This window comes from Gobius niger (assembly GCF_951799975.1).
Source record: "Gobius niger genome assembly, chromosome: 14".
NCBI lineage: Eukaryota > Metazoa > Chordata > Actinopteri > Gobiiformes > Gobiidae > Gobius > Gobius niger.
The window spans coordinates 22,586,437-22,599,774 of record NC_136865.1 but is presented as its reverse complement, the minus strand read 5'-3'; the positions used below and the strand labels follow the sequence as shown (position 1 = coordinate 22,599,774).

The 13,338-nt window shown below is 41.0% G+C and overlaps 1 protein-coding gene and 2 long non-coding RNA genes across 3 annotated transcripts; all 3 read left to right on the top strand.

The window, feature by feature from the left end:
* The first annotated feature begins 2,103 nt into the window (after positions 1 to 2,103).
* On the top strand, positions 2,104 to 3,544 carry LOC306973994. The gene is made up of 5 exons (XR_013793588.1): positions 2,104 to 2,208; positions 2,290 to 2,418; positions 3,063 to 3,164; positions 3,249 to 3,320; positions 3,396 to 3,544. It is a non-coding gene; the product is annotated as an uncharacterized lncRNA (long non-coding RNA).
* Positions 3,545 to 3,612: 68 nt separating this feature from the next.
* Positions 3,613 to 9,753, top strand: LOC306973481 (uncharacterized protein; the record flags this gene model as incomplete). Its single annotated transcript, XM_079570405.1, has 11 exons — positions 3,613 to 3,721; positions 3,850 to 3,900; positions 5,349 to 5,441; positions 5,514 to 5,621; positions 5,772 to 5,927; positions 6,083 to 6,187; positions 6,286 to 6,345; positions 7,852 to 7,971; positions 8,049 to 8,156; positions 8,285 to 8,413; positions 9,614 to 9,753. The coding sequence occupies exons 5-11, from the start codon at positions 5,810 to 5,812 to the stop codon at positions 9,751 to 9,753; spliced, it is 780 nt and encodes a 259-aa protein (XP_079426531.1). The 5' UTR covers positions 3,613 to 3,721; positions 3,850 to 3,900; positions 5,349 to 5,441; positions 5,514 to 5,621; positions 5,772 to 5,809.
* Positions 9,754 to 10,592: 839 nt separating this feature from the next.
* On the top strand, positions 10,593 to 11,200 carry LOC306973995. Its single transcript, XR_013793589.1, has 3 exons — positions 10,593 to 10,717; positions 10,849 to 10,959; positions 11,030 to 11,200. It is a non-coding gene; the product is annotated as an uncharacterized lncRNA (long non-coding RNA).
* Positions 11,201 to 13,338: the final 2,138 nt, after the last annotated feature.

The following is a 13,338-nucleotide window of genomic DNA, read 5'->3' as shown; positions in this document are numbered from 1 at the left end:
GCATTTGGTTTCAACTAAACATCCCCGCTTCCCTCCGAAGTCATGTTGTATTTGCACTACTAGCTGTTATCGCGGCTTTTTAACGTGATATATTTGCACTTAAATCGACTACTCAGGATTCTCCTTTGTATTTATTATTTGATTTAGTGGAATATTCTCTGACTTCGGCGGCGCCTACTCGAAGCAGCTAATAAGTTTCGCGCGGTTCGGTTCGGGTTAAGAGGAGGAGATGGCTTCTCGACGTAACGAAGTCTCTAACCCTGCAGAAGATACACATTCAGGTAACAACGACTTTATCACATTTTAGTCGTAAAACATTTTAATTGGAGTCAACCGGCATCATGGCACCACAAACAAACACGTAGGCTACATGTTCAGGGTAGGCTATTTGATGCGCCCCTTTGATAAAGATAGCTGCTTAAAGTGCACGTGACACATGTGTCGCATTTTTTGCTAAAACACAGTTAGCACAATTATATTTCGATTTTGCTAAAGATTTTGCACAGCTTTCTTTAGTTTGGCCGTTTTTGTGATATTTATAGTTTGACTTCCTTATTCACCTTATTCCGCCCCGCCCACTTTTGCCTCTTCTTGCTTTGTCTCGGCACTTCCGTTGTCCTGACACTTCCGGTTGAGCGTGAAGCCGGTTCTTTAAGTGGGGAACGAGAGAAAATGTTTGCCGGGCACTTGCGGGCACAATTCATGGCGGAATAATGGAATAAGGTGAATAGGTTGTGGTCAAGATTTAAAATGTGATGATGTCATAATGTCAGATGGAGGGCGGGGCCAATACAACTCTATGGGAGAAATACAGTTTTTGGAAGAAATCTCCAAAACAATAATTGACAAATGTTTTTCCTCATCAGTATTTGATTGTGATTGCATTCACAAAGCTGTGATATTATTTTTATGTCTGAAAGTCCTTTCTATTGGACAACATCATGGTCATGTTTTCGCGTATTGTCACCACTTTTTGACGTATTTCGGAGTAAATAATTGGACATTTGTTCCTACGTGCTGACAGAGGAGATAATGAACTCTGTGACAGTTTATGTTTCATGTGGATTCCTCCTAGCCTGGCTAACACCAGACTAAAATCACAAGTGATATTTAGTCTGGGGACCACCAATTCATTTTCTCGTAGGAGAGGTGTGGTTTACGATCGTCCATAGTCGTTTATTGGGCGATACGAAAAAAAAAAAAAAAAGTCTATCATGCGTCTGCACGTAGCCCCAGCCAATCGTATCATCGTATGAGATGACGTATGACGTACCCGCTGTAAACTTTTGAGCTAAATTATTTAGAACAAGGTCTAAAGCTTGATCGAAAAATACCATCGTGTCTGCTGCTGTCACGTTGGATCCGTAAATAAACTTTTTTTTTTAATCCGTAAATAAACTACAAGCTTCCGTATATCGAATAGCGCGTCATCGTCTTGCCGTCCCTCCTTGTTCTGTGATTAGTTCCCAAATCCACCAGAAAATTTGGGCCATGGTCCCCAGGCTGTTGTGCAGTTCGAAATAATTCGAGCGCACACAGCAGCCTGGCGTTAGCCAGGTTAGATTCCTCCAGTAATGACTGAGATATGAGCCAAAAAACAAAGACATAAAAATATGCATTTTGTCAGTTACCACAGTTACCCACAGTTGCTCCACCTCAATTTTATACTATGGGCTCTTTAGAATGTTGTGATGTCACGTGAACGCTACCTATTGGACACTGACAGGAAGTGACATAGGTGAAGGCAAACCATTTAGAATTGTTGCCATGCCAACCATGTGTCAATGAGAAATGAGTCAAACTGCTATGAACTTTATCTTTAACAATGTCCCTTCCTGTCAGCAGCCTAAACAGTCTAAGAAAAATAACTTTTTTGCATTTCTTCATTAAAATTGCTGCTTCACTGAAATAAAATGATAATTATGCAAATGATGTTATCCATCCAAATAAATCATATGTTTTTTGTTTGTTATTTCAATTGTTTGTTTGTGACATGACAGCCTTAAAACCTGATCTCGCTTGCCTCTACTGTTGGTAAATGTTGAATAAAATGCATGAAAGAATTTATATATTTATTTTTCATCATTTTATGTTTTGCAGGAGACTCGAGCTCCAATGACTCGGACAATGATGTGCCCCTGACAAAGTTAATATCTGAAAAACAAAGTGAGAAGAAAAGTCAGGCACGATCAGATAATGACACAGATGGTAAGACCAAGCACATAAATATCACGCGTTAACACTGTACTGTTGAACGGAGACTTCATTATTGTGAATTTTTCTGTTCAGGTCAGAACGGCGCAAGTTCAAATGATGATGATGATGATGATGTGCCTGTCACAAAACTGGCAACCAAAAAACCGAGTGAACAAACATCACAGGAGGAAATCAAAGCTGTTTCACAAACGGACCAAAGTGGTAAGTCCAGCTTTGTATGTAATACCAGTCATATTAAGTCCATCACATCAGCGGCCTATTACCACCTAAAGAACATTGCCAAAATAAAAAACATAGTGTCTAAACCAGACTTGGAAAGATTAAATCATGCATTTGTCTCCAGCCGGTTAGACTATTGTACCGGCCTCTTCACTGGCCTTTCTAAACGAGCTGTTAGACAACTGCAGTTTATCCAAAAGGCGGCGGCTCGAGTCCTGACCAGAACCAAGAAATACGACCATATTAGTCCAGTGCTCCGGTCTCTACACTGGCTTCCTGTCACTCAGAGAATAGACTTTAAAACTTCAGGGAGGGGCCTCCTGGTGGTTCTCAGAGTCAACACAAAACACGGTGAGGATGCGTTTCAGTTTCACGCAGCAAAAGTCTGGAACATCCTCCGTGAGGATGTGAGACAGGCCTGTCAATGTTTAAGTCCAGGCTGAAAGGACACCTTTTTACTGCTGCCTATGGAGATTGATTGTATTTTAATGCATTTCAACAGCTTTTTATTGCATTTTTTTGTACATGTACGTACGTGAAATTTGCCATACAAATAAACTTGCCTTGCCTTGACTTGCATTAGGCAACAACAAGTTCATGTGTGATACGTTTCTGTTTTGGGGAAGATGGCTCTAACTTGGAGGATGATGCTGGTGGCTCTCAGGCAGAGGCGGAGAATGATAAGCAGGGGAATAAAAAGAAGTCACCGGATCAGAAATGCGTCAAAGGTAAAAGTATTTTTGTTTGGTTTTTGCATTGTTTGGTTTCTGTGAAACAAAATACATCAATAAAAACGATTATACATAATTTAGGAGACAATAGCTCAGATGAAGATGACGTGCCTGTTACTAAGTTGCTGACAAAGAAACCAATCAAGAAAAAAGGTATTAATATTTTTTGAGTGAAATACTGGCTGTGGAAGTGTGTTTGTTCATTACTGCGACTCTGTGTGTATTTAGGTGAAGCCAGCACTGACTCAGGGGAAGATGTGCCACTGAAACGGAGCGGTAACAAACGAGACACGCCTTCAACTGATGCAAATGGTAAAGACGAGAATCTCAACAAGTGACATACATATTACACAGCAGGCTATTTGGAGAGATATTTGATCATTGTAGCGGATATCTTGTCTTGTTGATTTTGGATTTTTATCATGATTCCCTCCGCTTAGATGAAGAGGATTCTTGTTCAGATGATGAAGTTCCTCTGTCTAAGGTTGCTACTAAGAGGCAAAACAAAGAGTCCAAGGAAAAACAAAAGAAGACTTCAAATTCGGATTCAAATGGTACAAGCAGCAAGTGTCTAAACATCAAATGTGTTATTTGTGACCAAGAAAATGATTGTTATTCTAAAAGTTGTGACTTAATCTTCTTGCCTTGTGTGATCTTTTTCTTCTTTTTTTCCTTTTTGAAGTTGACAACTCCAGTTTGGATGAGGAAAACCCTAAGATCAAAAATGATGATGGTGAGGTCCATTTCAATTTGCACAATAATGAACCAAACAGGAATTAATGAACACTGTAACCATCTACATACAGTCTTCAATGAAGGTATTCGAGTCGTCTTCTGTACTCAGTGGTTGGAATCTCGAACGTTTTCTCCTTAGCGTCCTCCCCAGCATCAAATTTACTCGGGAGGACGCTAAGGAGAACCAACTTGCCTTTTTAGACTGCAAAGTCATCATAGGGGAAAACAGACAACTTCATACAGAGGTTTACAGGAAGGCAACTCATACTGACCAGTATTTGATGTTTGACTCAAACCATCCACTCCAGCACAAACTAGGGGTCATAAGGACGCTCAGACATAGGGCTAAAGAGGCGCCCACCAGTGCAGAGGGCAAGACCAAAGAGGAGTAACACGTCCAGAGAGCTCTCTCAGGCTGTGGATATCCTAACTGGTCTGTCACTAAAGCACAAAGGGCAAGAAGACCCACAGAACAGACCACAGAGCCCAGAAGAAAAGGAGTAAGAGTGCCGTATGTAGCTGGGTTCTCAGAGAAGCTTCAGAGAATCTTTAGGCAGCACAGGATTCCAGTGTACCACAAACCTGTGAATACACTGAGACAAAAACTAGTTCATCCCAAAGACAAAACACCGAGCCACAAACAAAGCAATTTCGTTTATTCTAATAGATGCAAATAAGTAGAGTGCAAAGAACATTATATTGGAAAAACGAAACAAGTATTACAGAAGAGACTTTATCAACGCCGAAGAGAAAGCACTTGTGGCCCCCAGTCGGCTGTGCATCTCCACCTCAAAGCCTCCAACCACTCCTTTGAGGATGGAGTGGACAAAATCTTAGCAACAGAAGAACGTTGGTTTGAACGTGGAGTAAAAGAAGCCATTTTTGTCAAGAAAGAAATCCCTCCATGAACCGGAACGGGGGACTCAGACTCCATCTTACTCCACTCTAACCTCCTTCGCCGGCAGCCGGTTGCGGCCAGTCCAATGAGACGGCACATCAGCCAGCAACAGAACAATAGGCAGGTAAATAGTAGCGAACAGCCATGAATAGGCAGGTAATCAACAGTGATCTGCCATGAATAGGCTGTGATCAGCTTTGAAGAGTTCAGGACACATCGATACTCTGGAGTGAGCAGGTTGTTAGATACGCTCTACTTCAAAGGTGTTTACTCACAGGGAGGGTGCCGGTAGTTTCTGGGGAGGAGCCGGGCCTACCCCAACTCCTCCCCATTGGTCTTTATCTAGGCTTCGAGCTGAACATTAGTTCGCTGACGAAGCCTTTTGGATGAGAGGCGAAACGTTCGAGACTCCAACCACTGAGTACAGAAGACGACTCGAATACCTTCATTGAAGATGGACAACTCCTGTACGACTGAGAGCTTACACAGACATCTTACAGTATTTATAAAAAGTTTAACACTGGTAGCTAATACACTACTACTAACAGGCAGCTCTGACGACGATGTCCCTCTGAGCAAGACGACAAAGAAGCGCAGCAATAAAAATACACAAAAGACGACTTCTAAGGAAGAGCCAAACGGTACGGACCGTCAAGTCACACAGTTTAGGAACCGGCCTTGATTTAAAGAGCTTTGACCTTTTGTTTGTTTAGAAAAAGAAGACTCCAGCTCCGGAGACGACGTCCCTTTGTCTTCACTGGGGAAAAAGAAGCAAAATGGGAAGTCGCCTCAGAAGAAAAGTACAAAAAATGACTCAAAAGGTGAGATATTTCTAGGAATAAAAGATTGGAAAGTCTAGTTTTATAACATTTTTTGTGTCATTTTTATAAGTTGAAGATGTCTAAAGCAAGCAAGTTTGAACAAATAACACGGACATATTTCTGTTTCATTTTATATTTTGTACTTTATAGAGAGCGATGACTCTGAGGATGACATTCCTTTGTCAAAGATGACGACTAAAACACGCGGCAAAAGAAAAAGTGAATCACCGAGACCCGAGAACGATTCATCAGAAGAAGAAAAAGAAGATGAAGAAGAAGAAGAAGATGAAGAAGAAGACGGAAGTGGTAAGACAAAATAAAAGGATTATTTGATAAGAATTAAATATAAATAAGAATACTTTGTGAAAATGCATATAATTACTGTGAGATTTAGATGTTGTGACATGAAGTGAAGCTAATTATGGTGATTGATTATTGGCTTATTGTTGCTAATGTCACAGAGTCTAATTTCTCTGACTACGAGCCTAAAAAAAAGAAGAAAGCAACAGCTGCCAAATCCAGACAAAAGAAAAAAGCACCTGCAAAATCTAAAAATAAGAAAACAGGTGAGAGGTTGATTGATGTTTTACATTTTTATTTTACATGGTTGAATGTGAAAAATAGTTAAGTACATTTATCATTTTGCTCCTGTTATTTTCTCCAGGAAGGAAAAGAACCAGTGTCACAAAGGCAAAGTCGGCTGCAAGAACTAAGAAAGAAAAAGGTCATTATTATTTCATCTTTGTGTACAACATGATTATACAGAAATTAAGATCTCTCCCACCTTTGTCTGTGCAAGCCAGGCAAGTTACAAAGAAGTCATTTGAAGTAAGACTGTAGGTGTAGAAGGGGCTTTATCCAGTCACAGTGGAGGGAGAACAGTTTTAGATTCTCTTCTGATGGGCGGAGTTAAACCTGAGGGTCCTGCGGTTCTCAGCTGGTGGGTCAGGACCAGAGACTGTATATATATAAATGCACAGCTTCCGCTCACTCCTCCCCGTTCACCATAATGACCACACTCGAGGGGGAAATCATGGCTGATTTGCCGACTCCCCCTCCCCAGCTCTGACTAAGCATGTTCCTAAAAAGGACATAAGGGCGGGATCTTCACTGTCGACTCGGCCCTTGCGTGACGTGTAGCTCGTGCAGCTCCAAATGCTAACAGTCCGACCCTCATTAAGTATGAGATTTCTAAAATTCTTCTTACGAAAACCTGCCTGGTCCCCTTAATTGTAACTAACCCAGCGTTGGATAGTTCCAAAAAAATTAAGACCGGGCTTTAAAGTTGTTTTTAACATGTCTAGAGTCCAAAGCTTTTCAATGGGGGCAATATGGAGGTACTACAGCAATGGCGGCGCAATGGGGGCCCCTAGTGTTGTGGCCAAAAAGCAGAGCAGCCAGCGGCCATTGGTCAGGACCCAAAAGTGGGTTCCAGAACAATTATTGTTGGATCACAAGTAGGGATGCACTGATCCGATACTGGAAAACATACGATATCATGTATCGGCTACAAATACCAGATACTGAACCGATACCAGTTCTGGCTCTCACTGCTTTGAAAAACACAACTATCACCAGCTCATTTTGAAGCACAGAACCTGAAGAATTCAATGTCGTGGCCAGTAACAGCAAGCTAAAGCTAGCGGGAGCGTGTTATTGCTAGCGGAAACTAATCAAGGCTGAGTCAGAAACTATGATAGAAATACCTAAAGTCGCCTAATAAAATTAAATCGGCCACTGCTCTATTGGCCAAGTAACATCTTGACAAGAAAAGATGAGACTTTATTGATCTTAAAATGGACCCGTCACTTTTTACTCAGAGATATATCTTGGTAACGGTTTAATATTGGATATCGGTATCGGAAGCTGCCAGCCCCAGAAAAGTGTTAAATAAGGCTTGTCATGACGGGTTGGACAACAGTTGAAAATAATTTCTCCCGAACAGTCTATTCATTTACAGTGAGTGAGTGTGTATCTGGTCGTTGTTGATTATTGGTCTCCTCTCCTTTCAGTTTAAATTGATTGAAAATATATGTTGCAATCTTTAGTGTTTTGCTGTATCTGTTATTTACTTGGCTTGAGTCGGGTTGTTACAAAGCATGGCATAGTTTTCTACTTTACATTAGGTTGACTTTCACTTCTCTTGGGTAGCTTTAATACCAATAACTATTTACGCTTGTACAATACTGTCATACTTTTATTTTTACACATGTCTTTTTTGTGTGTTCAGAGATGACGAGTGGCAGCTCTGATGATGAGCCGCCGAGTGAGGTCGTGAAAAAACGAAATAAACGGAAAACCTCTCCAGAAGAGGCTCGTGTTTCTAAAAGAGGTGCCGCTCAAAAAAGAGGTATTCAGATTCTCTTTTCTTTGTTGTTATTTTTCTTTATTCAATTTGCTTTAATGCATAAATGTCATCTCCTGTAGTCAAATACGTGCAGTCGTCTGGTGAGGGATCAGAGAGCGAACCGCCCAGATCTCCTGCTAAGAGGAAGTCCCCTCCAGCAAAACGTACTCCTGCAAAGTCCAAACAAAGTGAGCTTTTATACTACAAAGCGTTGTTAGAAATGCCCTGGTGACATCCTGTTTGTGTAACTGATTGGGTTTGACTGTTTTTAACCAAAATCTATGTCTATTAAATGTTTGTTTGTTTTTTGGTCAAGGGGCACACGTGGAGTCCAGTGGCAGCTCTGATGACGACAAGCCTTTAGTAAATAAAGCAAAAAGAGCAAAATCTCCTCCAAAGAGAAGAACCCCTCCAGCAAAACGTACACCCACAAAGTCCAAACAAAGTGAGCATATTTTAAAGGATCTATATCATGCTATTTTAGCCATTCCAAAGTTAAGTATAGGCATGTATATGATATATTGTACCTCTACCACTATGGAGCACTCATTTTTGTGATAAATATAAGTGTTTTCTGGAGGTATTTTTAAAAACGCGGAAGACACAATGCTTCGATTCAGTTAACTCCGCCCCCTCTCTCCGCTCATACAACTTTACTGTAATATAAATAAACAGCAATAAGTGAAATTGCTTCACGATGCAGTTATACGGAGTTGACATCTGCAACACAGCTTCATAAATGGCTAACACACATGCTAATATGCTAACACACAAGCTAACCCGTGTTTGGATTGACTCACCGCTCTCACCGCAACTTGCGTTGGTTATAAAAGTGAATCCACTATGATTCTGGCAAAGGTTCACCAAACATCCATCAAGAGACAGTCACAGAAAAACAATATTTTGGCTGATAGTTGCTGAATCCCGGAGAAAAAAACAACTTCGAGTGGTTGTATAAACTCCCGTCCTCGTAGCCAAACGCTCTTCTTTTTCTCCGTCCGTGACATTATCGTTAGGTAAGAATAAAGAACAGGTGTGTCCAGAGTAGGTTATAACAAGCTCCATCTTCACAGCTGCAGCGCAAACATGACTGATCTGTTCAGACGCTCAGGGTTTGTTTTGGCCTCAGCTGACCTGGAAGCACCTCGGGCACATCCTTTTTTTTTTCCTTTTTCCTTTTTTTTTCTCTCTTTGCTTCTCTCTTACGACAGAAATAATGAAAAAGCTATTTTACAAATTAAAATCAGGCTGTAAGACATTGCTTTACAGACGTCGAGCACTTCCGTTCCGCTGTGACGTCCCAACGGAGCACGTCAGTCGTTCACCAGGAGAGGGCGACGCAGCTGCTCAGAGAGCAGGATTCAGGAGGATTACTGAGAGCTGCGTGAATGAAGCCACAAACCACTCTGGGGGTGTTTGTGATAAGGAAATAGCATAACAACATGGCTAAAAGCTCTAAAAAGTCGATTTTGCATGATATAGGACCTTTAAATGATATGGTTAAAATGATCAGTCATGTTGTGTAGTAGAAAGTATTGTTTTGGAGAGAAGCATTTTTAGTCTCTTCATCAGACCAACTCCATACAGCGGCATTTGCTATATTTTTGTTTTTATTCATATAAACTTATGTATCTTTGTTGTCCAGGTGAAGATGTAGAGTCTGGTGGCAGCTCCGACGATGATAAGCCTTTAGCAAATAAAAAAAAATCAAAATCTCCTGCACAAAAAAGGACATCTCCAGAAAAACGGACACTTAGAAAAACAAAACAAAGTGAGTGGATTTAATATTTCTGTGTTAGAAATAGGGCTGCGTGATATGGCTAAAAAATAAAATTTAGATTTTTTTTTCTTTTTTTCTTTACTCAGGTTGGACTATTACAATTTTAATCGATTTTATTTGAAATAAACTTTAAAAAGTCTCCTGATCTTTCATATCACGAAAATCCTGCTCATTAATATTTCATAATGTAGCTACAATTAAGCCCATTAACATAACATAACCCTTTATTTAAAAATTGTTTTTTCTGTTTAAGATTTTCCTTGTCTGCTCTCAAAAGTTAAACCTCTTCATAAGCCATGGAGTTTTCAAAAGTGTTTTAGTTTTATCATCTTCTGCTTTGATTGACAACCGTCTCCATGGAGACTCAAGGGAAAAGGGCGGAGTTAAATGGTCCGCTCAGAGCAGAGTGAGAGAAAGGCACAGGAGCAGATCGGAGGAACGTGGGAAAGAAAACTCCACCACGTCCTCTTAAAACACAACACGCGGCCTTTGTGAAGCAGCAGAGATCATGAGAAAGTCGCTGCTTCTCCACTGGTGTCATTTCGCTGCAGAGCGTCTAAAACGCTGCTAAATTGGCCGCATGTTGCGGGGACATGGAGCGGCGGACTCGAATTTACCATTTAGCCATTTTCCAAATTGTCTGTTTTTAAAAGCATGAATTAATTGAATTAATTTGATTTATCGCCCAGCCCTAGTTAGAAATATACAAAAATATATCATGAATAGTAAGTGATACAAAATTATTGTTCACAATGAATTATTAGAACCATTTTGATATTCCGTATACTAATGACTGGTGGCTGTAGAGTTTGCTGTAACAGGATTACAAATGCAAAACTGATTTAAATCTTTCAGGTTATTATGTGGAGTCCAGTGACAACTCAGACGAATATTTACCTTTGGGTCATCTTAAAAGGTCTTCTGCCAGGGAAAGATCAACTCCAGCCAAACGGAGACAAACAAAACAAAGTGAGTAAACTCAACATTTCTGTGCTATTTTGAGTGAACTGTACCTTCTAATCTTGCTTGTTATACTGTTGTATGTTTTGAGTCTTATGTTAAATGTATGTAGAAATTGCTAAACTCTTGTGTTTAATCAGGTAAATACGTCGACTCCAGTGATGACTCAGATGAGGACGAACCTCCAGTAAAATCCCCTGCCAAGCGGAAGTCAACTCCAGCCAAACGGACATCGGCAAAAACAAAAGAGAGTAAGTTCTGCTAGTTCTAGGCCCGTTATACTTCTTTATCTCACATTTCCCCATATTTACCATCGCCTAGTGCTGTCAAGTGAAAGCTCTGATGATGAGCCGCTGATAAACCTCGCGAAAAAGAGTGGCACAAAAACAAAGACCTCACCCAAGAAGAAGAGCATCAGTTTCAAAGAGCCAAGGAAGACCATTGTGGCAGGCAAGTCGAGCCACTGTTTATTCCTGTTTTTTAACCTGCCTAATTTTGGGGAGTGTGCATGCTCTCTGTGTTATTTTGGACTATTTTTGGCTTGCTTCCATCTACAAAAAGTGTTTAAAGTGTTATAAACAGATCATTTATATTAATAGGGCAGTCACACCTTGACGATTTAGCCGACGTATGATAAATTTCACAAATAAGCTGGCGTAAGTCAAGAATACGTGGGTCATAAGGGGACAGGTAAGTTATGTGATCGTTGGCACACGTTAATTGTAAGTTACTCATAAGTCTTGATGTCTAATAGTACTCAGTTGTTGTTTTTTTCCGCCTGCGGGGCCGCATTTGGAGCAGGTTCTGCCCGACTCGCAACATTGTTTCCATTTTAATAACCTGCCCCGCCCCGCAGCCATTAAAAATTACGCGATACAAATGTGATCTGTCTGAATTGACCACGGCTTTCATTCCGTCCAAAGATGTGCTTGAAATGAACAGTATTGGCGTGTCATCGCTCTCTCTCCCTCCTGTGTGCTGGGATTAGGAGAGGGACAGGCAGCAGAGGTAACTCACACTCACAGACGCACAGAGGGTGGAAAATAGGCGCCATCGAGCTCCATAAACGTGTTCTCTGGATCACAAGCTGCAAAACGCTGCTTGTTTTATGAAAATCCGACATTTATTTACGTCAAAAACCTGCTCTAAAGATGACGGAATAAGTTGTGGCTGAATTCAATGGATGCGTATACGGCGACAAAGCGTGGCTGCGACCGGCATATTTCTCACCCGCCCCGCGATCAAAGAAGAATTTCATGACCCGACCCGAACCACGGGTTGCGAACCCGCAACCCGCGCATCACTAATGTCTACCTTCCCCATGGCCTTGCTGCGCCGCTCAGGACACTGGCTTGTCACATTGCGCTGCTGTTATGCATAAGTTAGGCTGTCGTTGGGCGTAAGTTGTGGACTCGTTATGGATACTCTATGTATACGCCCAAAACTGAAAAGATACATAGAAAGTTCTGCGTATGCCAGTGTTTTAGGAAATTCTAGGATGTCGTCGCCATACACTGGCTGAATCGTCAAGGTGCAACAGCCCCATAACATGCGTTTTTGTTTATCCACTCCGTCTCCAACTATAAACCGTATCTTCCCCAGATGATGCCTCCTTGATAAGAGTTGCAGATCACATTGAATTGAAGAAAATGATAAAAGTCATTTTGGAGAAATGTCACATGAAAGGTATTTGTAATTATTACCCATTATATTGTGAATATGCTCTACGCATATAATAGGAAGAAGTATAACAGAGACATTGTACTTTTCTTAAATTTAACAGAAACATAAGTCCCTGAAGAAACAACTGGAGAAGAGCTGCAAGTCTCGGCCAATTCATCCGATGGAGAAAATTTCAAGAGAATGGATTACGTCACTTCATGCATTCTTTCATTTATTGCTTGGTATTTTATATTTAAACGTTCAACCACATTATTGTGAGAATGTTATTTTTTTCATGAATACATTATGCATTGGGTTATGCATCGTTCTTTATGCTATCTTTTATTGTCATTTTTATACAAAATAGTTTAATGGCATTTTTTCTTAGCCGCACTTTGTTTAACTTGAAATGCATTGTTCATTCAAAATACATTGGAGCTGTGAAAAAAGTGCTAAAATAAAAGGTTTTGTTCACTGATTACTGCGTTTAGTTTAATTTAATTTAATTTATAGTATTATAATTAGTTCCAATCATTTCATTAGCAGCGGAAACATTTTGGGGACATTTTCTTGCAATCATAAATAACACTCATCCATAAAATAATGATTGTGGACAGTTTCAAGTACCTGGGTGTTCACCTCAACAATAAACTGGACTGGTCCCACAACACCAACTCCCTGTACAAGAAGGGCCAAAGTCGCCTCCACCTTCTGAGGAGACTGAGGTCCTTCGGAGTGAGCAGGCCTCTGCTCAGGACTTTTTATGACTCTGTGGTGGCCTCTGCTCTCCACTACGCTGCCGTGTGCTGGGCCCCGGGCAGCACAGAGCGGGACAAGAACAGACTGAACAAGCTGGTCAGGAGGGCCAGCTCCGTCCTGGGCTGCCCCCTGGACTCTGTGGAGGAGGTGAGGGACAGAAGGGTGTTAGCCAAGCTCACCTCCATCATGGACAACACCTCCCACCCACT